The sequence below is a fragment of the Propithecus coquereli genome, unplaced genomic scaffold, assembly GCF_000956105.1.
Source record: "Propithecus coquereli isolate 6110/MARCELLA unplaced genomic scaffold, Pcoq_1.0 Scaffold100, whole genome shotgun sequence".
Classification (NCBI taxonomy): Eukaryota; Metazoa; Chordata; class Mammalia; order Primates; family Indriidae; genus Propithecus; species Propithecus coquereli.
The window spans coordinates 3,835,093-3,860,882 of NW_012133859.1; the positions used below are offsets into that span (position 1 = coordinate 3,835,093).

The window sequence follows — 25,790 nt, forward strand, 5'->3', positions numbered from 1 at the left end:
ATATGTTTTAATAATATGTTAAATATGTTTTAATAGTATGTGTTGTACTTGTTGCAATGGATTTCATTTTATGAGGACAACAAATTATTTAAACTATTCCCCAATTCTTGATTCTCCTAGGTTTGGGAGGAGAGAATCACATCATATATAGAAAGGAATATTTTTTCCTCCTTCCTTACCAAAAGTTGCATAGCTATTTTTCTCTTTTTTTTGCTGCATTGTTTAGAACTTATTGTTATTTAACCAGTACAAGGTTAAATAATAATAGCAAAAATGTTACGCTCATGATTGTAATAAATATCAGTTAAGTTTTCACTGATACTTCCGGGGAGCCAACACTAAAAAGTAATTGCAAATTAAACGTTTAAAGATCTATAAAGATATTCTATAAATAGGATACACCAACTAGAATAAGTTTGTTAGGTACATTCATTATGTCAATTTCATGTATAAATTTCTCTTCCTTTCTATATACTTGACATATCCTTTTGTCATAATTCAAATTTGAAGTGCCAAAACCTATTATTTCAATTTCACAATAAAAGCTAGCAATCACTGAAACTAAGCCAAGCTCCAAAAGTGTACTTGTAGCTAACACAAAGAACAGACAGTTCTGAATCGGAAAATGGTGCCCCAAGAGGAAAAGAGAGCAACACCAGCAAGCGTGTGATTTCTCAAGGCCGTCCCAGGACAGGCAGCCCGCACTGCCAGGTGCACCCTAGTGGCCAGAGAGCAAGCTCACGGCTATGGGACCTGTGGTGAGACCATGACTTGGATAGTTAGTCTCGTCTGAATCCTTTGAACACAAATCACTGTTGTTCAGCTTCAAGAAAGAAACAAGAAAAACGAAATCGGGGAAAAAATCCTGAGACAAGTCTTGTTTTGCCCTGATCATCAAAAATAAGGATGAGTATTTATTCTAACACATGATCTTTTCAGCAGAGACAGTACTAAATGAACTGTGAAGGCAGAAGATTTGAGCAGAGAGAGAAGTCTAGGGGGCCAAAATTCAACTGGGGCAGATAATTCAAAATATTTAGAAGAGTACTTCATAAAAAATCTAATTTACAGGGCCAAATCCCTCACCTCTTCAGGTATACACCAAAAGGCGCTGTCTGTAGGAGGCTTTTTGCTAACAGGTTAAAGAGAGGAGAGACGGTGGGATGTGGAGTTAGACTGTGTGTAACTGGTACTGGGTGAGGGGAGGCTGATGACCAACTTCTCCGAGTCTCAGAATGAAGACAACCACCCTTCCTACCCTCACAGGGCTGGTGGGAGTGATTAGGGAGAAAAGTCCACACAAAGTTCAGAACAGTAAGTACTCGATAAACGTCAGCTGCATTTATGATGATTATGATTGTAACGATGGTGAATTAGCCCTAGCTGCCTGTGTCCCGCTGTTCTAGTAGGACTCTGGCAAAGGAATTAACACCACAAGGATGAGATCTCCTGGCTACACTCAGTTGGGTGGGGCTGTTAATAATGTTCACGACCAGGCTTCTTAAAGGCAGACATCTTGTAACAAAGCCCTCGTGACATATTCCAGAACTGCAAGAGACCTCCGCATGCCATGATTCAGAGTCTTAAGATGACCACTGCTCACGCAGTCAGAAATGGCTGTCACAATGAGGCCACAAGAACTGGATGAAACCCTAGCAGTCACCGGGTCCAATGGCTAACAGATTTGTTTTTAGCTGTGGAATCCATTTTTCAAAAGAAATCTTACTTAAAAGCTCAAAAATGGAATATCTGCTTGCACGAGTGTGAAGCCTGTGATATTTTTGTTTTTGGTGTGGAAGGTATACACGCTGAACACATTGTTCCAAGGGAACTACCCATCTGCCCTGAATGACATGGACATTCACCCACCTTCTAAAGAAAGAGGATTCCTCAAATTCCCTTCCAGCTTGAAAGAAATTCTTTATCATGACTTGGAACAAGAAGGAAATACCTATTCTTACACGTTCGTCCAAATGTAATTAATTCTTTTTTTTTTTTAAACAGAAAGAAAATGAAATCAGTCACCCTTAATAGAGCAAAGTTAAAAAGTAACTTACAATAACATCCCTAAAGGATTCCTGGTCACTGATTGTCTTGTCTTCTATACACCCAGATTGATTCAAGTAGTGGTAGTTTTCTGGCACAGATAAATAAAATTCTTCTACAGAAGGAAAGAAAAATGTAACATCACAGTTGGCAAAGATAAGACGAAATACAAAAGAGTTTTCACTCTATCATATAAAAAAACAAAGTATATACATAATTCTATACCCCTAAAAGCCCACTATTGAGATAGTAAAGTTCCCTCTTAATTATCATTTAGGTAAAATAGAAAAAATTAGGTTAAACTCAACAGGATGCTAGAAAATATTATTGAGGAAAAAAAAAATCAATGAGGATCCAGTTTTGTTGTTTTTTCTTTAAAGATCAAACTTTTAGAAATTAGCTTCATTTGGGTGGGTTTAAAAGTAAAATCAGCTATAATGTATTTTTCATAAATATCCTTTAAATTAAAAATGTACCGAGATTCCAAAAATTCAAGATTTTTTTATTGATAATTTTATCCCTCTACTATTTGGCCCCAAAGTGAATTCAGCATCTTTTGGTATTCTCATATACATTTCACAGCAATTGGTGGAATGTCAACATCATCAAAAACAGATGTCTGCTCATTTACTGATCGTTTTTAAATGGAAAATGAGTTGCCACTTCATATTTCTCTGCTCTTGTCCCCCTCACTCACCTCTCTCTTCATGTTTCAGCCCTGCCAGCAGTGCATAAAATATGTGATAATTCCTTTCCCCGGGATTTTGCCTTACTACTCGGTTCTGAGGAGATAAATCAGATTTCTAGTCAGCAACGTCTTCTCTGCTTAATTCACACAAACCAGTAATTTTTGAAAATTGTTATTGTGGAAGAAAGAAACTGTGACTTAATCACATTTACTTACTTTCTCTAATAAATCTTCATGTGAAAAGTAATGGTAAGTCAAGGAACAAAACGAGGACATGACACGCTCAATTTGTCTTTTAATTTTCTATTCTTTGTTACTCAAATAATTACAGCTCCTGTTCCTTTGGCATTGAAACTTCCGGAGCCAGAAGACAAACAAAGCATAGACTATTTCATCTAAACCCAACCCCAAATATGACACGTGGTACCCTATCAGCTACCAAACCATTTGACAGAATTGATTTCAAACAAATATCTGATGTTAAACGAGGAATTCAATTTTTCAGATTATGGACATGATATCAGAGATATCCAAAAGAAATATGGTTCTTTGTCTCACAGAATAATTTTCAAAAAAATTCTTATTTTATTTTTTGAGGAGACAGGCCTGGAACTCCTGGGCTCAAGCCATCCTCCTGCCTCAGCCTCCCGAGTAGCTGGGCCTACAGGCATGAACCACCATGCTTGGCTCATAGAATAACTAACAGGTCAAGTACACTAAGATTAGAGCGCTAACTAGGCAGAATTAGGCAGAAAGAAATGTTTCGTGTTCTTTTTCTGTCCTTATGATAAGCAAGAACAGTTTCCACTTAGAAAGCCGAATGCTGTAAGTAAGAACTAAATGAAACAGGATACAATCTACAATTTTCCCGCCCTGAATATTTCCCTTCTGACAAATGTTCAGCTGAACGAACTTCCCAAAACGACTGGAGTTGTTGTTGTACACTGTCTTCGCGTTGCCGAAAGCTTCCATAATGGGGCTGTGAAAACAGTGAGGACAGCAGACAGCGTTAATCAGGGCACGGCAGAAGGCGGCAAGTGCATTTCTCGCGAATGTCAAAGTATACAATTGCCAGAAAAATCTGAAACCAAAAGGACCCAAGGTGACTATGTGTATTTTCAGAAGAGAGATTTTCAAAACACTTGCTGAAACAGGTTTACCCTGCGTATCCACGTGGAATGAGGGCGAGGCCGTGCGGGCAAAGGATGTTCTCGGTCAAGGAGGCCGCAGCGGCTCATCCCTGCACACGGGCGATCCCGGGATTGCACGGCAACAGCCCCTACTCGAATTCTAGAAACTGACAAAGTCCCAGCCCTGGAAATTTCGCCATTTGTTCTACGTCCTGGGGACACCTTATTTAACTTCTCTGGGTCTTTTCCAACTATGAAATGGAGTCAGACTGGATCAGGGGTCGGCAAACGCTTTCTGTAAAGGACCAGATAGCAGCTTAGGCTTTGCGAGCCACGTCTCTGCTGTAACTACTCAGCTCTGCCGCTGCAGCTTAGAAGAGCTGTAAACAGCACACACGAGTGTGGCTGGCTTCCAGCAAAGCTTTATGTATAAAAACACACAACAGGAGGGAGGTGAAGCTCCGCAGACAGATGGCAGAGACGGCTGCACGACAGTGCAAATGTGCTTAGTGCCACTGAAGAATGGTTAAAACTGTAAACTTTACGTTAGGTATATTTTATCACAATTTAAAAAAATGAAGTGTTTGAATGTTAAAAACAAACAAATAACAGGATATAGGATATAGGCACCAGGCTGTAGTTTGCCGACCTCCACACGAACCTCTAAATATCAGAATCCATAAAGTCCCTACCAGTTCCAAAGTATTATGAGGCACAAACCACGTATCGGGCAAGTATATATTTTAAATAACAACTCAGACGGTACCGAGTCGTCTTTGAAAAGCTCTTAGGCTCCCTGATAGATCACTGACCTTCTGCCGCGAGCCCACCCTGCTCACATTAAGCCTCCAAATGGCCGGACCGGGAACTGAGCCCTGCCGTCTGCCCGCGAAGCCTTTCGCGTAGTGGCCACGTCGGCATCCTGCTGCCTTATCCTTCCCCACTACCTCCAACGCAAGCATCCTCTCCGACCCCGGTCCTGCAAACGCACGTGAAGCCGCACTCAAGGGCTCTCGGGTGGGAGGAGGCTGCAGACCACCCCCGGCCCCACTCAGTCCCACCTCAAACCCGGCCCGACGAGGAGGGGTCAGGGCACCTCCAACCACAAGGAGCTGCTGCCGAGGTTATTAGAAAGTGCTATGTGCGTGTCAAGACCTCTCCTCTAAAAACTGTAAAAGAAAAGTCCAGAAAAAGAGAAACTAGACCAACTAATTTTAACTCTTCCTTAGGTAAGCCACGCCATGAGGAACGTGAATGCTATCAGGTGGAAGCAAGAAAACGGACAAAGAAATACCTGCTCTCAAGAATAGCTTGTTCAACACAGGACGTCTTCTCCTTTAGGGACAATTCCAAAGACTGTTGACTGATGACTGAGAGAAACTTGAGGATCAATTTGGTGCTTTCGGTTTTGCCTGCCCCACTTTCACCACTGAAAGACAAAACACAGAAGTTTGTGCTTCTAAGTATAATTTAAAAAAAACAAAAAACAAAAACAGCTTTGGTCAATGGTGCTGTAATTCCCCAGTAGAACAACTGTTGACAAGTTGGAAAGGGGAGAGAAAAATGCCTGTTTTAAAAGAGCGGAGTTAAAAATCAAGTGAAAGTCTTTTTTCCTGCGGGCCACCCCGTTTCCGGCCTCACGTGTACCTCTTCTGGCAAAGGAGGTAAACAGAACTAAGGGAAGGTTGTGAGACGAGGGTGCCTCCCGTGGAAGGTGAGCCCGGCAAGAGTCAGGTCTTTGTGGTCCACACACCTCAGCGGTGCCTGGCTGGCAGCGGGCGCTCGGTCAACGTTTGTTAAATGAATAAGCACATTAACAGCATCTTTCTGGGAGACCTAAAGCAGGTAAACGTGCAACAATGCGATCGCTCATAAACATGATTGAGGGGACGAGGCAATGAACCTGCAGGTACACGACCACACTAAATTATTTCATTCCCACAATGACCCCATGAGGGAGGCAGCGGCCGAGCGTCCAAGTCGGACCCTAACACCGGGTCTCTTTGACTCCAAAGTCCTGCCAAGGTCGAGCATTAGTGATAGCTAAGGAAAAGTGAAAAAAGCAATTCAGAGAGAATGGAGGCCAAGGAGAGACATAAATAAGGGATGAGTTACACCTTAAAAGACCAGCAAACATCAGTCAGGAAAAGGAGTAGAGGGAGGGGTGCTGGGTAAGGTGATAATGTGAGCGAAAGCAAGAAGCCAGATAAGCTGGAAAGACCTTCCTGGAGAATGAGATCCGTGGCTGGTCAGGTCGGGTGGGCCGGGCTTAGAGGCGGCAGAGAGAGACGGGCTCGGATTGGGTTGGATGGTTCGGGGGCAAGTGCAGGAGGCGGAAAGCTAGGACGGACCCACCCGGGTCAGCTGGAGAGAACGCAGCTCTGGGGGTAACACTCTAGGAGGACTCAAGGGGTCTCCAGTGGTTGCTATGGCCTATGGCCTGTGGCGGCCGGGTCCTCGGCACGTCTAGCCGGGCTGGAGAGGAAGGTGTGGGCATGTGAGAGAGTCAGAAAGAGAAACCCAATCAGTTTCACAGTGCCATGCTGGGTACCGTGAGGAGAAGGAAGCAGCAAAAACACCAGGAACTTACAAGGAAAGTGAACCGAAGGGATGAGTAACAGCACAGCACACAAACACCATCCCCAGGGAGCACGTTAATAATTGCCAAGTGGTGGGAGAAGCAGACGAGCCCCATTTGAGTCCTAAAGAGAAGTGCTGTGGAGCTCCAAGACCTACGATGTTATCAGCAAAGAGGAATTTTACTGAAAATGTGGTGAATAATTATTCGTATGTAATAAAAGAGAGAAAATGACTCAGAGATGACACTGAACATGCCAGGCTGGGTGCCAGGGGCACACGGGCATCTCCGCTGGTCTAGGCCAACCACAGTCATTCCCTCTTCTGCAAGTGACAGGTGTGGCCATGGGCCAGTGTCATGATTCCAGCCAAAGAGCCATAATGTCAAGGGTCCTGTGGGCTCCTGGGGAGGTTTATGCGCAGACACGTGCAAGCACAGAGACCAGGCAAAAATGTCCCCCTTGCTGCAGACAACCGATACTGGAGAATCCACACCTATCTTGAGAAGACCATAAAGCAAAAGCCAAGAAAATCAGAGACAAGCCCAACCCTACAACTGCCCTGCCCTGTGCTGTCTGAGATGATATAATGAAAGGCCTGGGTAAGTTTGGCCAGCTTTGGTTTGAGGTTTCCCTTATCAGAACCAGAATCCTCCTAGCAGGGCTTAGCTCTCATCTTTGAATAACTGGTACTGGCACAGCCTGGCACCTGGCACCCAGAGGGACTCAACGACGATGCACTCTGAGTAACATTGAAACTAAGAAAGAGAGTTTTGAGGAGAAATTTAAATATTTCTCCATATTTAAAAATACATATACCTACCTGGCAGTTGTTGGTCACTGAAACAAAACAAAAACAAAAAATGAAAGGGGTAAGTTCTCTGGTTAAAACGGATGAGGCAAAAACAACGTTACGTGTTCCCCAAACCCAACTCCGTATCCTCCCGCGCACAGAGGTAGACCACGTTCCAACCTCCCTTGCAGGAAGGACAGAGCAGTGAGGAACAGGGGACTGAATGTGGCCAACTGGACAGCTGTGCAAGAAGGACATACACCACTTCCATGCCTAGTGGCTCAAACCCCTTCATGGGCCTCTGGGCTCTTCACCTTCCACTGGACATCTGGGCGCCCTCAGGGACGGCGCATCTCCCAACCAAAGAAGCCTGCAGGGCTGAGTCCAGTTCCTCGACTCCCCACCAGGGGCCGCCACAGGAGCAAGAAACAGCCATTCCTGTGTTGTGCCCCTGAGGTTTGGGGGCTGTTTGTTACGGCACTTAGCCCACCTTGACTGACATAACGTGGATAAAATACAATCTTGGAGAACATATTGTTCAAACTCTGCAACAAAGACTTGATCGAGGGAAAGAAAACCCAGGATTCTCATTGTCATAAAGATGTCCTGAAAGCAGATGCTTGAAGAACGTACGATACAACTAGAAAAAGTATCACTGGGCATGGACGGAGTCATGGACATCAGCCTCTGCCAATCTCTCACACAGGTTGAGCAGCCCTTATCCAAAATGCTTAGGACCAGGAGTGTTTTGAATTTCGGATTTTGGAATATTTACAATATACAAACTGAGTAGCCCCAATCTGAAACGCCGAACTCTGAAATGGTCCAAAATCCGAAACATTGTGAGTGCCAACAGGACGCTATGTATGGAGAAGGGACAGAGGGAGATGAGGGAGGAGCCAGGGAGCACAGAAGGGTGACTCAGGATAGGGTGTGAGGCGGCAGAGAGCAGGGACAGGCCAGGAAGACAGAGGGAGGATACACAGGAGCGTGGTCAGGAAGTGATGAGGAAGGGTCTGGGACGACTCCTGGACCCCCAGAGAGCCTGCCAGCATGATGACTCGGTGTCAGTAGCACAGGTTTGCACATTTGTCAAAACTCACAGAACTGGTCACATAAGATCGGCATATTTCATTATATCTAAGTTTATCTTAATTTGAAGAAAAAAAGAGAATGACCTCTCTTCCAGATCAAAGAATGACTTCCAGATCTGAGGCGTAGGGCAGGGCAGGGTGCCGGGCCCACTGGCTGAGCACAGGAAGCACAAGGGGAGGAACACATTTCTGGGAGAAAATTACGCTGAGTTTAGGACATGCCACCCTTGAGGTGCCTGTGAGCCATCTCCATGAGGATACCTCAGGGGCACTTGGACATGAGTCTGGGACTCAAAAGTTGGTATATTGGGGGGACATATAAACTGGGGAGTCACGCAGACTCAGAGAAGAAAGCACAGGTTGTTTAGAAAAGGAAGAGGTGAAAAATAACCAAGGAGCCAAGAAGTGGCCAGAGAACTCGGAAGAAATCCAGAAGCAGAGTGAGTGGAGGAGGTGGGGGCAGCTTGCTGAAACAAAGGGTGTTTTTGTTTTTGTTTTTTTTACAACTGTGCAAAAATATTCTTTATGTCCTTATATGAGTTATTGCAGAAGGCATTGTTATCATGGGAAACGTCAGCTCTATGCGTCTTACTGCCCCGAAGACCTTCCAGTGGGACAAGGTGTGGAGGTGGAAGACAGTGATGCTGACGATCCTGACCCTGTGTAGGTAGAACTAGGCCAATGTGTGTGTTTCTTAGTTTTTAACAAAGGGTGTTTTAAAGAGGGTGTGGAACCAAATGAACTAGAAATTTTTGAATGCTAATGCTAATGATCCAGGAGAGGGGAGAGGTCAAAGAATCAGAGGCAGCAAAGCTCAAGGAGTAACATTCTGGGAAAAGCAGGAGGGGTCCAGAACACACTGGAAGGAAAGGGCATCTGATGTGATCGGGGATCTTTCTGCACTGGCCAGGCTAGTCTCCTAGTGGTTTTCTAGATCCAGTGTAGGGGTCAGCAAACTACAGCCCTCGACTCTGACCTGCTGCCTGTTTTTATAAATAAAGTTTTATTGGAACGCAGTCCATTGTTTGCATACTGTCTGCCAGGGCAAAATTGAGTAGTTGTGATGGAGGTGGTCTCACCTGCAAACCCTAAAATATATATATTCTCTGGGCCTTTACACAATACTTTTTGCTGTCACCCAAAAATCAAATATTTCTCTTCCTGCGAATCAAATTCCCCTGGTTCGCATGATTTTCTCAAAATATTAATATAAATCGGATCACTCCCTCGCTTGCTAAAAGACTGAGGAAACTTCTCTACTGCCTAAAGGATTAAGTCCAAAGGTCTCAGCAAGCCAAACAAAGCTCTTATGGTAGAAAGCTGTACCAGGAAGTAGGAATCTGCTCTGAAAATAAAGACTCTGCTGTCAGAGAGACTGAAGTTCAAATCCTGTGTTTATTACTAACAGCTCAAGTCTCTTTAGCAAGTCACTCAACAGTTGTGCCTCAGTTTCCCCAAAGAAAATGTCTCTTGGGCCCCCCCGAGGATTAGACACAAAGGAGTCGCTCAACGAACTTCAGTGCCCCTTCTTTGCCTTTCCCACACGGTCTCCTTCATCTGCTGTTTCACAGGACAGCCTGAGCCTGTCCCGGCCTTACTGTGCTCAGTGCCTTTCTAACCCAGGACCCAAGTTCTGTTCAGTGTTCCAACACCAACACTTCTAAACATATTTCTAGAAACAGAAAAACACTCAATTATCATTCCAGGGCATAAAAGAAGAAATCATTTCAGCTTTGTAGAACCAAAACACACACAGTAAGCAGAGATTCTGAACCAACAGTCATTCTGTATTTTCGCCCTTTGATTGGCAGCTGCTGAATGCTGGTCCTCTGCCCGACACTGTCCTTAGTACTGGGCTGCAAAGACGAATTAGCTACAAGCCTTGCCTACACTGTGTACCTTAGAAGGGCATATATACTGAAAAGATCATAATAAACTAAACCCTGTCTAACCTAGACAAGGTAGGAAAAACTAAGGTCAATGTCAGATATACTAGATCAACAAAATACTGATCTTATTAGACAGAAAAAAAAATTCTCAGGTGAGTTTTAGCTTTATATATACTTATATATTTTATATATTTATATTCAAAACTATAATGGCATAAGCGTGCATTGAAGTGAACACAAAGTGGTGAAATAAAATTAGACCTTAAGAGGCAACAACCTTGAAAATGAGATCAAAGACAGAGGCTTAGACTAGAAGCCGAGAGACCTGGCATTGCCACCAAGCAGCTGGAGACCTTAGCTAAGTGATGTTTGCTCATAAAGTGAGAGAAAAATTACTCGATGAAGTCCTGCCTAGTTCCGAATAGGCGTATTTTCTGATTTTAAAGGCATTGGCGTAAGAATGTTTTAAAAGTAGTAAAACACATTGTATCCACCAGGGGGCAGATCATTCCCAAGGAAATCTAAACCGGGTCCCTGTTCCCGGCAATTCTTACTTTTGTACTCAATTTTCTCTTAATTCCCACAGCCCCAACCTCCACTAAAAATAAACTGCTGGAGAGATCTTTTAAAACCAAAACACATTTTAATGAGAAATCTATTCTTAAAGTCTCTGTTTCTTGAGTTAAATTAGATAAATACAGCTACTCTTCACATCAGCGTTACATATACTGGGAACTTTCTGTTTGGGATTCACCCCCCACCTCCATTTTTAAATACCATGAAAATGCCAACCCCCTTCCATTTTATTACACACATATATATACACACGCACAATGATCTCATCTGATTTTTCACTTTCCTCTTAAGCTGCTCTGTCTAGCAAGTGATATATTAGTCATGCTCACATTTTTTCCACTGAATGTAATAAACACAAGCAATTATCAATGGCAAATATCAAGTACCTAAGTGTGGACACCAATTTGATCTTCTTAAAATAGATTAAGTTCTCGCTCCTCCTGTTAATCTCGTTAAATTATATTCTGTATGCTGAAATAATGATCTTAAATTCTAACTCCTGAACTTTTATGACGTCTTCTTAAAGAGCCCACAAATGCTGCTTCTGGTCATAAATCAAGTTATTTTATTGGGCGTGTGAGTCTTAAAAGCTCTGTTTCCACATTAAGCAAGTAGCTTCGTTTTGATTAATTGCGGGTTTTAATGACCCCTATTTGCTTAACTGAATACACTGACAATCCCGCCAAGTTGTTTCCACATCCCAACACATTAGCACCGTGATAAAGAGTAGTGAGTGCGCTGCCCATGTTTCCCTCCCCTTAGAGAGAGAGAGAGAGAGGGTTCAGCTATCCACATACATGTAATTGACATTTGTTAAAAAAGCAAGGAATCACCAAAAAGATAAACTGCCAGTAAGAAGAACACAATCCCTGAAAATCGTTTTCTGTGTGTGGCACCTGTGGATATCGCAACAGAGCACCCACATCAAAGGGCTGTCAGAAGGTGTCAGTACGTTCATGCCTGAAAAGTCTTTGGCGCAGCGTCCAATGCACCATCACCCTTCCGCAAGCGTTAGCCATCATTTCTTACCCATCTTCACTTTGACACCACATGGGACAGTGCGAACACTCTCCATTTCTCCTCCCGGGGTTTCAGCGAGGGGCCTACTCAAGCAGGTCTCCTCCACCACCATAGGAAGAAGGGTGGCTTCTCTAAGGGGTGCTGGTAAGAAAGGCTGAGCAGGCTCACTCGGGCACTTCTGGCCTGCTGTTCGCCATCTGGGAATTGCTCTCCCACAGTGATCGTGGCTACAGGTTACCTGGCTGTACCCACAGCTAGGTGGGTCTGTGTGTCCATCTAATCTGGGGCTGCAATGGTTGTCAGCCCAATTGGCTGGAAGTCTAAAGCTGACATATGGCTCTCCATATGTCTTCTGTGCCTTCCTTCCATTGAATCAGAAATCTGGAAGGGGAATAGGAGGGGTCTTTTTACTGTCCTTCCCCCAAATCCAAACAACTTTTTCCTCTTGAAATGATATAATAATTATTTTTCCACAAGTTGGAGTAGAAAGCCATCTAGAACAGATGTCAAAATCTTCTTTCACACCTGCTTTGAATATCATCCAGGGGTGTGATAATCATCTCTGGAACATGATTCTAATATAACTAATGAATAAGAAGAACCAACAGGATGTCACTAGAATATATGTGATGAGGTCAATTTGAATAATAATAAAAATTAAGAAATATTTTTAAAAAACATATTCTACTGCTTTTCTAGATAGTTCCTTCTAACAAAGGTTTTGACAGTGGGGCTTCTAGTAGTTTATTTTAAAAACTGAGGAAGACTCAGCTAAAATAGACGTGCCAAGTACTGTCTCCCTCACCAAAACAATTAACTGAAATAAACACACCCATGTATATTCCCCTTACTATACACACAGTAAGCTCCTTTTCTGTAGCTAATTCAAAGGAAAACTTCTGGAGCACCCAATTACTAAAAATTCTTAAATCTGAGAGATTCTATCTAGAGTAATTTTATTATACTAGAGAAAAAGGAAATCTTGTTCAAATATACAAGCATTTTGACTAGCGTTCTAGAATATGCAAAACATTTAAATTTGAAAGAATGACTATGCCAGGTTTCCTTAAATAGATAGAAGGATCCTGCTTCATAATTGAATAAACCAAAGAACAACTAAGGCAAATGAAAAAGTTGTTTAAAAAGGAACAGAATGGAGTCATTATTCTGAAGACAAGAGCCAACCCATGTGGTCCGTCTGCTTTGCTAAGGGAGCTCCTGGTGTCTTCTGAAAGCTGTGGCTGCCGCTATTCAAACGGACAACCCCCTCTGAGAAATTCAGGTAGCTATAAAAGATTTTTGTCGCTAATGCTCTAAGCAGGTTTGGAGCTGGGAGTGGAGGAGGACTGGGGACCCCTGGTCTGTAGGCAAGCCCCCGCCCGCCCGCCGCCCGCCCGTCGCTGTCCCAAAGCGTCCCTTGCAGCTCTGCGCCAGCCCGGCGGTGGCCGGTTACCTGATGAGGACACACTGGTTGTCGTGGCGCTTCCACAGGCAGCGGTAGCACTCGTTGGCGATGGCGAAGATGTGCGGCGGCAGCTCGCCCAGGTGGCGCCGGCTGTACCGCTCCATGGTGGCGCGCTCGTACAGCCCCGCGATCGGCTGGTAGGGGTTCACCGAGGCGATGATGGAGCCGATGTAGGTCTGCAAGCACAGGGGGGAGACACAGGGCTGGCGACGCGTGCACTCCAGGCAGGGCCTCGCTTCACCAAAACCCACCTGAGTGTGCGCCGGCGGGAAAAGGGCTTCTCTTTCCCCATACACACTGTCCCTGCACTTCTTGGGTACAAACTCTTCGACATTCGGTAAAAATTAATGAAGCCATTTCAAAAAGGGCTCTTGGTGAAAGGTGTACAAGAGAAGGAAGATGGCCAGGCAGCCCCAGCCCAAATCCCGGCTCCCCACTGACCTCCCTAATCCTAACCCCTTCCCTAGGACAAAGGACTGTCCAGTTCAATCTCCTTCTTCAGTAAGTGGAGATGATGAAACAGTAGGGTTAAAAAAGTGACGATAGGCCGGGCACAGTGGCACACTCCTGTAATCCCAGCATTTCGGGAAGCTGGGGCGTGAGGATCGCTTGAGGCCAGGAGTTCAAGACTAGCCCAGGCAACATAGCCAGAGCCAATCTCTACAAAAAAATTAAAAAAAAAAAAAGAGAAAAAATTAGCTAGGCATGGTTGTGCACCTGTAGTCCCAGCCACTCTGGAGGCTGAGGCATGAGGATCATGTGAGCCCAGGAGTTCCAGGCTACAGTGAGCTATGAGCACAGCACTGTACTCCAGCCTGGGTGAAAGAGTAAGACCCCGACTTAAAAAAAAAGTGACAGGAGAGACAAAGTAGAAGAGAGGTAAGCAGGGGTTGGGGAGGAGAAAAGGAGAGGTGTGGTTTAATGGTACAGAGCTGCTGTTTGGGGCAATGGGGAAGTTCTGCAGGTGGTTAGTAGACGGGATGCACAACACTTAATGTACTTAATATCACCGAACTGTATGCTTAAAAATAGCCAAAATGGCAATTTTTATGTTATATAGAGTTAGCTACAGCTTTTAAGACCATTTGAAAATGCTATTCTTTCAGTAATCTCAACACCCCATGAATTTATCTGGAACTTAGATGACTGATAATCTTACTGATCTGGGACAACACCAGGCTGGCAATGAAGCAACATCTTCAGAGCAGCAAAACCGAGACTACAGAGTTACCAAAGCTTAATGCCTGGGGCCCTCTCCATTTGAGCATAACTATTATCTTGTCCTTCTGCAAGAAATACTAACTCGGTCTGGTTACCTGGTTTCCAGGCTCAAACACAACTGAGAAAGCAAATCAGACGGGTAAAAGCAGAGCGCTGCAACCACCAAGCCACCTGTTATGGCGCTCGTGCACTGTGCCAAGGGCCTTGCGGGGAATGATGGGCTGATGTATGTCCCCCAAATTCGTATGTTGAAGTCCTAACCCCCAGTACCTAAGAATATGACTATTATTTGGAGATAGGGCCTTTGAAGAAGTAACTAAGTTAAAATGAGGCCGTTCAGGTGGGCCCTAACCAATCTAACTGGTGTCCTTATTAGAAAAGGAAATTTGGAAACAGAAAGATACCAGTGATACACATACATAGGGGGAAAAGAAATCCAAAAGAAAAATCAAGCAAATGTAGACAAAAAGTCCAAACAACCTGAGAGTATCTGTCCCATATTATAGCAATTTGTAATAATTTATATTCATATTAACTGCCAGGAACATCAAGCAAAGTACTATGTGTTCAGTATAACTTTTCAAATGTAAATAAAGTCTATATAGGTTGAGTATCCCTAATCCAAACATCCAAAATCTAAAATGCTCTAAAATCCAAAACTTTTTGAGTGTCACCATGATGCTCAAAGAAAATGCTCACTGGAGCATTTCAGATTTTCAGTATTAGGTATGCATAACCGGTAAGTACAATACAAATATTCCAAACCTAGGCAGGGGAAAAAACACCAAAATTCAAAACATTTCTGGTCCAAGCATTTTGTGTAAGGGATACCCAAACTGTAATATGTTTTGGAAATAATCTGAACCCAAAAGAGGTTAAACACATAAAAGATATTATCATATGAACCAGCAACTCCATTCCCAGGTATATACCAAGAAGAACTGAAAGCAGATACTCAAATTCTTGTACTCTTGTGTTCTCAGCCCCACTATTCACAATAGCCAAAACATACTGATTTACCCATAAAACCATCGTTAATTCCAGACTCCTTTTTACATAAGCCTTCTTTGAGAGAATGATCACTTTGGTTAAAATCTCACAGCCATGTTACCTCCTCCTAACTGGAGAACCTCAATAGTCGTGGAGTAGCCTTTTAAGATACTGCCGATCCTGACAGTGTGGGTGGCACAGTTTCTGAATGGGGGGAGGAGCCGCAGTGGCATGAAGCTTGTTAGCAAAGGTGAATATGCAACATCCAAATGGTTTTACACCTAATTTCGTTGTTACAGTAATTCACACTGCGCCTTGCCCAATGAAAGAGTTTTTAAGTGTTTCAGAATGGCAGCTACAGACACAGCCCAGAAACCAAAGTCCACCTGTCCTCTCCACCACATCACAGTGCTGCCAGGGGAGGAAGGACGCCGGGCAGCTTAACAGCAGAGGCTCTGCGTGGAGGCAGCCTGCAGAATTTGTACTCGGCTAGTGGCCATGCGTGCTGGACCCCACAAAAAACTTCACGATCCTTTTCCCTGATGAGTCCGGTCATTGCCACACTGCACAAGTGCCACCAATGGAGTACTACGTCAGTGGTCCCCAATCTGTGTGGCAGCAGGGACCAGTTTTCCACAGAATGAGGCTTGGGGGTGGCGGGAGAGGAGCTCAGGCGATGATATGAGCGATGGGGAAGACAATTTTTCCATGGACCAGTACTGGGGACTGGGGGTTGGGGACCGCAAGACTAAGTTACCATCTTTCAGGAGGGAAGAAAACCATGCATGGCATGAAACAACACTTTAACAAACAGCCTCAGAAAGCATAGTTTGAGGGCAAAAAGACCAAAACTATCAAAATTGGTTTAGTTATAGGAAGATGTTAGTCCCGGCCAACGAGCACCACGCTCTGGTGGCCGTGCGCTTTTCCTAAACAGTACTGACCTTCATGTGTGACTCTCACTATAAGATGTTGAAGACACATTCCCCATCTGCCCGTCAGCCAAGTGAGTGACCATGAAGAAAACACAGACCCTTATTATTAAACATTGTCAAGAAATCAAAACTTACACGTAAATATTGCTTATAACAGACTTTTAGTGCTTTATGCAGAAAGCCTCAGTTGTCCCCATTTTGATGGAAACTTCTAAGGGCACAGCAGATGCCCTTGTGTTCTTAAACCCAGATCGCTATGCCTGATTTAATCTTTTCTGAGGATTGTGGACACATCCAGGCTCTCAGCCCATAACACGATGCCACAGTGAATGAGGAAGACGCTATCTTCTAATCTACGCTAAAACCACCCTGGGTTCCTCAGCTTCCGCTGTTCTCCCATCTGCCCCACTGCTCCTTGTCAGCCGTGTCTGTATTCTCCACTCAGGCAACGTTTGAGGGAGGCCCCAAATCTCCTGTGGAATAAAAGGCTGAAGGCTCTTCCTTCCAGGGTCTGCTCTGTCAGGGGATGGCTGAAGGTGCTGAAAAGTGTTTGCAGATGAAAGGTGGCTTTGCTGCATCACTTAGTGGAAGGTGCCAAGCCAGGTTTTTACTTTACTTTTCATTTTGCACACCATACATTGTATCTAATGAAAAAACATTTTTTTCAAAATGCTTTGCATTTCAATTTTTAAAACTTATCACCTTATAAGCTAAGTAATAAATAAACATATGAGCACCTTAGAAGATGCCCACCTCAAATTCATGACAATCCCTCATGCCCCGTGATCCACGTTTATAGCTTTAAACCAGACCATGAGTTGAATTCCCCCAAATTCCTCAAAAACATTCAGGACCCTTCTCCTCGTTGGGTAGAGAGACGGTACTTTTGAATGAAATAAACACCTGCACCTGATTTTAAAAGATCAAGCATTTAATGCTATATGGCTATATTCCAACATGGCTCTTCCTAAGAATGCAGGCGCTACTATTGTGGTCCTTTCTCATTTTGTGACTGGGGCTTCCACCACACAAAACTCATATTCTTAAAAAAAAAAAAAAATTCTAAACCTGTAATTTAGACCATATGTAATACTCTAAACAAAGTGAAAGCTAACATACATTCATAACATGTCCTGGATCTATTGTTTTCAAGGTTTTCCTTAAATCCATGTTCTCCAAGCATTTTCTTGTTTTATTATGCGTATTTCCACTGAATCAAGAATGGTTTCTCAAACTTTCTACAGTGTCTAAAAAATATTCTGTATAAAATAAGCCAAAAGGTGGAAGCAGCCCAAGTGTCCACCGATAAATGAATGGATGAATAAAATGTGGGATACATATACTATGGAATCATTCTGCCCTAAAGGGATAGAAATGTAGACACATGCTACAGTATGGATGAACCCTGAAGACATTATGCTAGGTGGAATAAGCCAATTACCAAGAGACAAATACTGTCTGATTCCATTTATACGAGGTATCTAGGCTAGTCAGACTCATAGAGACAGCAGAGCGGCACTTGCCAGGGGCTGGGGGAAGGAGAATGGGGAGATGTTGTTTAATGAGTATAGAATTTCAGTTTTGCAGGATGGAAAGCATTCTGGAGGTTATTACACAATAATGTAAATGAACTTAACACCACTAAACTGTATAATTTAAAATAGTTAAGATTGTAAATTTCACATTATGTGTATTTTACCACAATTAAAATTTTTTTAATTTAAAAAAAGGAAAAAATTACTATTAAGTAATATTGAGAATTTTGGTGCTGGATAGAATACATCAATCTCTTTTTCTAAGTGTGAAGAGAGATTTAAAAGCAAGCACAGACTTGAAGGGTAAATAACAAGAAGCATTATGCTCCTTAACCTTAATAAAAAGTTATAGGATACATACCTTCAAATTTTAACTCAAATTAAGACACAAAAATGCTCTGATGACGAATTATAGACCTTTGAGTAACAGGGAGAACAAATGGCATTGAGATTTTCAGGCAGAAACTAATCTCATTAGAGTTTAAAAAATACGTCGTGGCTGGCATTAAATTCAATAAATCGACTTCCACATACCAACAGGGACATCAACCAGACTTAATTTGAGCTAAAACTCAATAATCTGAAATCTCTTCTTAAAAAAAGGCAAAGAATAATGTCAAATGTGTGTCTGGCTGGTACGAAGAGAAAACCTGATTTTTCGTTTTTATTTTTTAAGATTATAGGAAACTTTGCCTCATTCGTAATTAGAAAGTCTTTCTTAGAGTATGTTCCTCTGTTTACCACCGGGGGTAAGTAGGCTCTTAAATCATGAATGTACAAAGTTTTACTATTTCACCTTCTTACTAGTGACCTCAGTCATTGCTTAAAAGTTGCTGAGCTTTCAGAAAGCTCTTCTTCTTCACAGGATTTTAAATGACAATTAAGCCCACAAGCTTCCAAAACAACTTTAACTGACAGTTGGTAATCCAAGAGGATTGTTTACAGATCAGCACACCCCTCATTTGTTCCTCTTTAACCCTGTCATGGACAGGCAAGGTCACTGCTGCTGCCTCAGCTGACAGACAAAGGAGCAAAGGGACGGTAAAATGCTGTCCCTACAGTGCCAGAACTGGTGAGCGAGCTCGAGGAAGGGAAGCTGGACTGGACAGCGAGCCACAGTGCACGCCTTCACCATCCCCCGACCTGCCCAGCTCTGCCAGGCTCATCGCCAGAGGCCAATGTCATCGAGTCCTGGGTGCTCCTCTAGAACTCAGCCACCCTCTCCTTCCATCCCTGCTGCCCCAGTCTGCTCAGGGCGTCACCTTGCTTCAACTGGATTTCCATAAAGCCTGTTTCCTCCGCGATTTCCCTCATGGTCTTGCCACCTCAATCCAGTCACCAAAAGGGCGACAGAACAGCCCAAGTCCTAACAAATTATTCTCGTAACAGGTTACCCAAGGGGGTGGGGGCCTCAGCCCATGTTAGGATCTTTACTTACTATTGAGTTTTTGCTGTTTGTGCCCATGTATGTGCCCAATGGCACTTCTGAACCTGCTAAAACAGAGGTGCAAAATAAAACAGCAACCACAGTAATAGTTCCCGCAATAGAAAGACAAATTATTTGACATCTTAGAGGCTTTTCAGCAAAAATAACTAAGATCAAGAACATCTTATTCCCCTCTTCTGCCCTCACTATCCTAAATATCCCACCTCACTCTTCACTTTTCATACACGAGTCTGTCACTACAGTGCAGGCTGCAAGTTTAGGAGGTTCACAGAGTCATAAGCGAGTTCCACACGCGATGTTAAGGAGCGGTGGCAGGTGGAGGGGGGCGGGGAGAGCCTAGCTGTCAAGTATCAAGTGAAGGGAAGATGAAGTGTGGTGACAAATTCTAAGGGCTATGAGACAACATTTGTAGTGAGCTTGTATCATTTCTCACTCTATAAAAAGGTATCATTACTGCTCCACGAATGGCCATGGTGACTCCGTGCAGATTAAGACCACGGACACACGCAGCTCCCCAACCCAAGGTGGGGCCAGGTGCCGGTTTCCTCACGTTGGATTCCAAATTCCACAAGAATAAATAGCCCAGTCATTTTAACAGCTCTTCAGAAATAGAAAGTGCATTCTATTTTGAAGCACATAAAAACATTTTCTAGTCAGAAAAGTTCCACATAACTCACCCAAAAATACATTTCCTTGCCCATTTTAATAATTTGGAACAGCTGTAGCATGTACTGCTTAAAAATGTTAGGAGAAACTCATTGCATTTCTTCAATCCATAATCCACCCATCAAAGGTTTCAAAAGGGGAGGAAAAAAACCAAGAACCAAACCCCCAACAAACCCCCCCAAAAAAATCAAGTATCATTTGACGTCACTATGCATATGTATACTAAAACATCATGTTGTACACCTTAAATGCATGCAATAAAATTTGTTTTACAGCCAATATAAGTAAGAAACCTTAAAATGATCCAGTGGCCTCTGATAGTCTGATTGTAGACACAAAAGGACCCATAATGCAGGTGGGACGTCACAGTTCCGTCACAGGAATAACTCACCTAGACATGGTTTGGTCCACAAAGTCCTCAGCCCTAAGACTATTAATACCTCCCCTGGCACACTCTGGGCCCAAGATTCTGATCAGTAGTTACAAGGCATCCTCTGTTACCCTGCATGATCACTATCCGAAAGTGCTACATAAATCAGAGGTATTTATTATTGTTATTGTTAATGAAGATAAAACCACAACTGCTTTTCATCATGTGGTCCTGAAAGGCTGGACACAGATCAAGTAATCTGAAACGCACTAGGGAAACTGATTATTTAAGGTCGGTGCCAAGGCAGACTTTCCTAAGGGGAAAAATTGTTAGGATGTGGGAGTCACATTATCCAGATTTATCTCCCACCCACCATTCGCCCCTTTCCCTCTCTCTCAATCATCTTAGCTAAATATGGCAACGACTTACTTCCTAAATCATTACCCTGAGTGCAACTTCGGCTTTAAGTTACAGATCCGTATATTCAATGGTCCACTGGACATCTTCCCTTGGATGTCCCTTAGATGGCTCAAACTCAGCATGGCGAAGGCTAATCTCCCCCGAAACACCTGTTTCTTCTTGACAAATGGTCTACTCAAATGGGTAATCCAGTAATCCTATAGAAATTCAGCCTATTTGTCCCCCAAACCCAATAAAACACATGGATTCTACCTCTTAATGTCTCATACCCTAACTCTCCCTGACTGGGAACCTCTCATTTCCCACCTGGTTTACTGGTCACCTCTCCTCCCAGACCCAATTCTTCCTGCCCTCATCTACCACTGTGTGGCCGAGTGAATTTCCCCAAAACTCATGTTTAAGGCTGTTCCCTACAGCTTTCACGACCCAGCTCAAGCTCACTAACTTGCACAGAGCAAGTCTTTCCTCCCCTGTTCTCGACCACCTTACTAGCCACCGGCATGCAACCTTCGCTCCCGTGTCCAGTGTCCTGCACTGGATATTAAATAACAATGCATCGCACTGTTTCGTGTCTTTCCACAGGATGGTCTGCTGCCAGGAGAGACACTCTCCTTCTTGGCCAAATTCCCGTACAAATATTCAAAACTCAGCGCAGCTAGTGCCTTGGCTGGAATCATTTTCTGACCCTCTCTTCACTTCCTCATTCTGATGTTCATTCTTTGTGCTCCCAAGTAAGTATTTTTATCACACCCATTGTTACCCTGAGCTACTGTCAAGGGTTTACTTGTATCTGTGTTCACCAATTAATTGCCTTTCATTTATTCAATCTTTCAACAAACCATTACTGTAAACAAGAGTAATTCTGCATCCCTAAGCCTCGCCTAGCACGGAGCCTGGTACCAGGCAAGGCGGCATCAGTGTACCTTATAATAAAATTGTTTGCCATGGGCCAATGAAACGATGAAAAACATTTTAAAACAATTTTTAAAAAGCCATTAAGCATTCAAGTTTGTGGAAAAAAAACCATCACAGCAGATAAGCTGTTAGCTGAAGTCAAGCTCTTAAATTTAGAAATGTTGGCATTTCCATTTCCTTTGAGTGAATTTCTGACTAAAATTTCCTCCTTGTTGAAAGGAATCTGAACCCAAAGAGAGACAAGAGAGAAAAAAAAAAAAACCCCACAGAAAACAAAGTTCCTAATTGCCACTCTCGTGTGCTGATGTGGAAGTCGCCACTCCAGAGCATAAATGTTTGGTAAAGTTTAAAAATACATGTAGTCAGACAGATGGTTACAATCATCTTTTGGCAACGTGAGTCTTGATTTCATGTGAAAAAAGAAAAAATCCAAAAAACAAGAAACCCCTGACAAACCGCACCGCGTTCAGCTGTTCCCGGTACGAGTCCCAGCCAAGACTGCGTTAACTAACCATCCGGACTTCAGGCCATCCTCCATCCGTGAAAGGCACACTGTTACTTGACACTAGCTTCGGAAACGGATGGAAACGAACCAAAAAAAGTCTACCTTGGACTCGACCCAAGGAAATGAGACACAGATTTCGATTTGCATGCCCCGCACACAGAGCACTCCAAGGCAGGGGATGCCCAGTCTTAACCCAGCAAGCAGCCCATAATTTCCCCGCAGGTGAACTCACTCCAACTGCCTGCTCACATCAATAGGTCTCTAACTGGCCGGTGCCTGCTCACACGTTTTGCTTGACAGAAGCGGGCTTCAAAGTTAATTCAGGAACAACATGAAACACATTTGCAGATTCAGGCTGGAATGCCACCTCACCAAAGGAGGATATTTTCGAAACACCTAAAAATACATTAGCTGTCAAGCATCTTCTGTGCTTACGGAAGCATTTATCTTTAGACACAGCCCCACTGCTTAAAAATGGGCTCCTTTGATTCCGATCTCTGCGTTGTTTGTTCCATAAAACCAACAAACTAACCGAAGGGCTGGGTGGAACAGAGAACGGCTTCCTCTGGAGCCATCCTCGACACCATAATTGCAGGCGAGCCCTGCAGTTCCCCGCGGCTCTCCCGTGATGTGGTTTGGAGCCATCCCCCGGAGACTGGCAGAGGAGTCTCCTCCACGCAGCTGACCCGGAGCTCAGCGATCCCCGGGATGGAGGGAACGTGCTTCTCTCTTCCATTCGGCAGAAAACAAAACTGCCACACCTCGGAGCTTGGCAGTCCCTGCACTCTGGACACGGAGTTTACCTTCAACACAACGGAAACCTCATCTGCCCTTGTCCACACGGTGTTTAGATGCTGGTACCTAACAATTTGAGATGATCAAGACGCCACAGAACACCGAAGACAGGCACCCAAAACGCACTCGTTTGTCTCACGTTCCTTAAGGAGTGACCAGGTCTGTAAGAGCCTCGTTTCCATGGCCACTGGGCTTGACGAGGCCCTCAGTGAGCAAAGCTAAGCGTCTTCAGCCCCCGCCCCACCCGCTCACGACCTGCTCTCTCACCCCTCCCACCTCTGCCCTGGGGCTCAGACCCTCATCCCTTCCCCACGGAATCACCGCGCCACTTTCTAGTCCCATCTCCTGTCTCCTCCCTCTCAACTCTTCTACAATTTTTCTCGGGAAAATTCTCCCTTCAAAAGCCTTGAACAAAGACAGTGGGATCTCTATACTGTAAATATCAACCCCAAACTTTCCAGATTAGCTTTAGGTAAGGGAGGGTTTCTCCACCTCGCTCTACTGACATCTTGGACTGGAGAGTTCTCTGTCGCGGGGGCTGTCCCTGTGCACTGCAGGACGTCCAGCAGCGCCCGACCTCTACTCACTGGACACCATTAGCTTCCTTTGACTCCAGCTATGACAACAAACACGTCCTCGGATAATGCCAAATGCCCCCCGGGGGCAGAATCATTCTAGTTGAGAACCAAAGCTTTAAGGTTTTCTAACCCCACCCTGCCCACCAATCTAAGGTTCCCCAACAAACGTCTGATTCCATAAGCAAAGGCCACCTTCTCCCAATGTAGGGGGGCCGTCACACCAAACTCACCTCAATCTCCATCTTCGTGTATGGGGTTCCACTCGCCTCTTCTCCTAACCAATTCTTATCCCACCTTTGTAGTGTCATCACTGTCACTCCCTCCACAGGACTTTCTGACCCACTTACAGGCTATCTCTTTGCACCACAAATACACACCCTGCCCCCCTCTCCCTAAGGAACTTAGAGGTGTGTGCACTCGTCCTCACCAGGTCTTATCGGGTGGTGGGAAGAAACAGAGGAGGCTGGGACCCTCATCAGACCCTCTCCAAGGAGGGGGCAATCAGGCGAACCTATCTCCCCTCTGGCAGGAAGCCCATAGCCAAGGGGTTCAGGGTGGAAGCCTGGGGTTGGGAGCTGGGAGCTGGAGAGCTGAGCTGTGCTCAAGTCGGGAAGTCCCCAGAGGGTAGGAAAAGTGGACAAGAGCCCAGGGTTCCAGGAGGGGACTCCAGCTGTCGGGCCCAGGCAGTATGGAAAGAGTGGCACTGCTCTAACCCTGGTGTTGGATCCACGCTGGATCACTCGGCCCTAAGACACTGACATCAAAGTCTGTGTGGCTTCCGTCCCCTCAAGGACAAGCCTGGGGCAGGGATACACCCATAGCAACAGTGAAGGGGCCCAGCTATAAGGGTTCAGGGCTTCACAGACAGGGTCACGACCACATCTGTGTCACCCTCACACAACTTGGTGCTCAGTGAGAGACTTTCTTCTATTATTTAAGGCTGTGCCGCCATGAGCTGACCTTGGTTTTATCTCGCCACTAAGCTGCAAGCTTTGAAGCTAGGGATGATGTTGTCAACCTCTTCTGAATCCCCCTTAACACGCATCTGAGTCAAGGCAGGAGCTTTCTAAATAAACTCTCATTGGTATGAGATGAGTAAGAGGGGGAAAAAGGTGCAAAAGGTTAAAGTTTCTAGAGCTTCCATGTATTTTATTTTAAAACATCTGTTTCAGGTAGAGGGGTTATGGTATCTGACCTTTTAAAAAACATAAATTTAAAAAATAGATTTTCAGAAAGATTAAGCTATTAATAGAGAGCCAAAGAGGAGATTAGTAGAGAAAAGGGGCAGATAGACTCTGATTTGTTTATTCTGAGAGCTTTTACCTTTCTATTGCTTTTTATCCCATTTCAACAAAGGATGTCAAAAGCTAGGGGAAAAAAAAATTTTTACTAGGTTCTAATAAAGTCCTTAGATAAAAAGGCGGGTCCCCAAGGAGAAAAGGCCAATGTTCCTTCTTAGGAGAGGACAGGAGATCTCTCTACCTGGAGATGAGTCAACTCACCAGCAGCCAACTCAGAGCAGAAAGTCAACAAATAATAGAAGATCCAGACACCAGCAGGGGGGGAATGCCACATGAGTCCCTATTCAATGACATGACTGCAAAGGAGGGCCCCTGTGGTGGGCGGGGTAACGGCCCCCTGCAGAGACACCCACACTCACCCCGAACCTGTGACCAGGTGATGTTACGAGGCCAAGGGACTTTGCAGATGCGATTAGGTTATGAACCCCGAGTTGGGGAGGTTACCCAGGTGGGCCCATTCTAATCACGAGTCCTTAAAAGCTGACAACCTTTCTTGGCTGCAGTCAGAAAGCAGGAAAGAGGAGAAGACATTTGAAGCTACGGGAGGGACTGGATCCAGGGTGACTAGCCCTGAAGATGAAGGAAGGGGACCATATATCAGGGGGCCAGGGAATGTAGGTGGCCTCTAGATGCTGGGAATAGGCCTCAGGTGACAGCAGCAAGAAAACAAGGAGCTGAGTTCTACAACTGTAACTGACTTCATCCAACAGCCAGAATGAGCAGGAAACGGATCCCCCCCGCCCGAGAGCCTCCAGAAAGAGAAGCAGCCCTGCCAACACCTTGATTTGGGCCTTCAAAGACCCCTGTCGGGCTTGTGACCTACATAAGTGTAAGA

The 25,790-nt window shown here is 44.4% G+C and overlaps 1 protein-coding gene across 1 annotated transcript in view; it reads right to left on the reverse strand.

Moving 5' to 3' along the window:
• The window catches only part of MYO10 (myosin X), a 226,701-nt gene that overhangs the window by 99,576 nt on the left and 101,335 nt on the right, over window positions 1–25,790 (reverse strand). The window contains exons 4-9 of the mRNA XM_012642778.1: window positions 13,266–13,453; window positions 5,159–5,293; window positions 3,589–3,713; window positions 2,951–2,964; window positions 2,744–2,828; window positions 2,058–2,161 (exon numbers count right to left, since the gene is read on the reverse strand). Of these exons, the coding sequence (XP_012498232.1) occupies window positions 2,058–2,161; window positions 2,744–2,828; window positions 2,951–2,964; window positions 3,589–3,713; window positions 5,159–5,293; window positions 13,266–13,453 (651 nt within the window). The remainder of the gene's footprint in view (window positions 1–2,057; window positions 2,162–2,743; window positions 2,829–2,950; window positions 2,965–3,588; window positions 3,714–5,158; window positions 5,294–13,265; window positions 13,454–25,790) is intronic.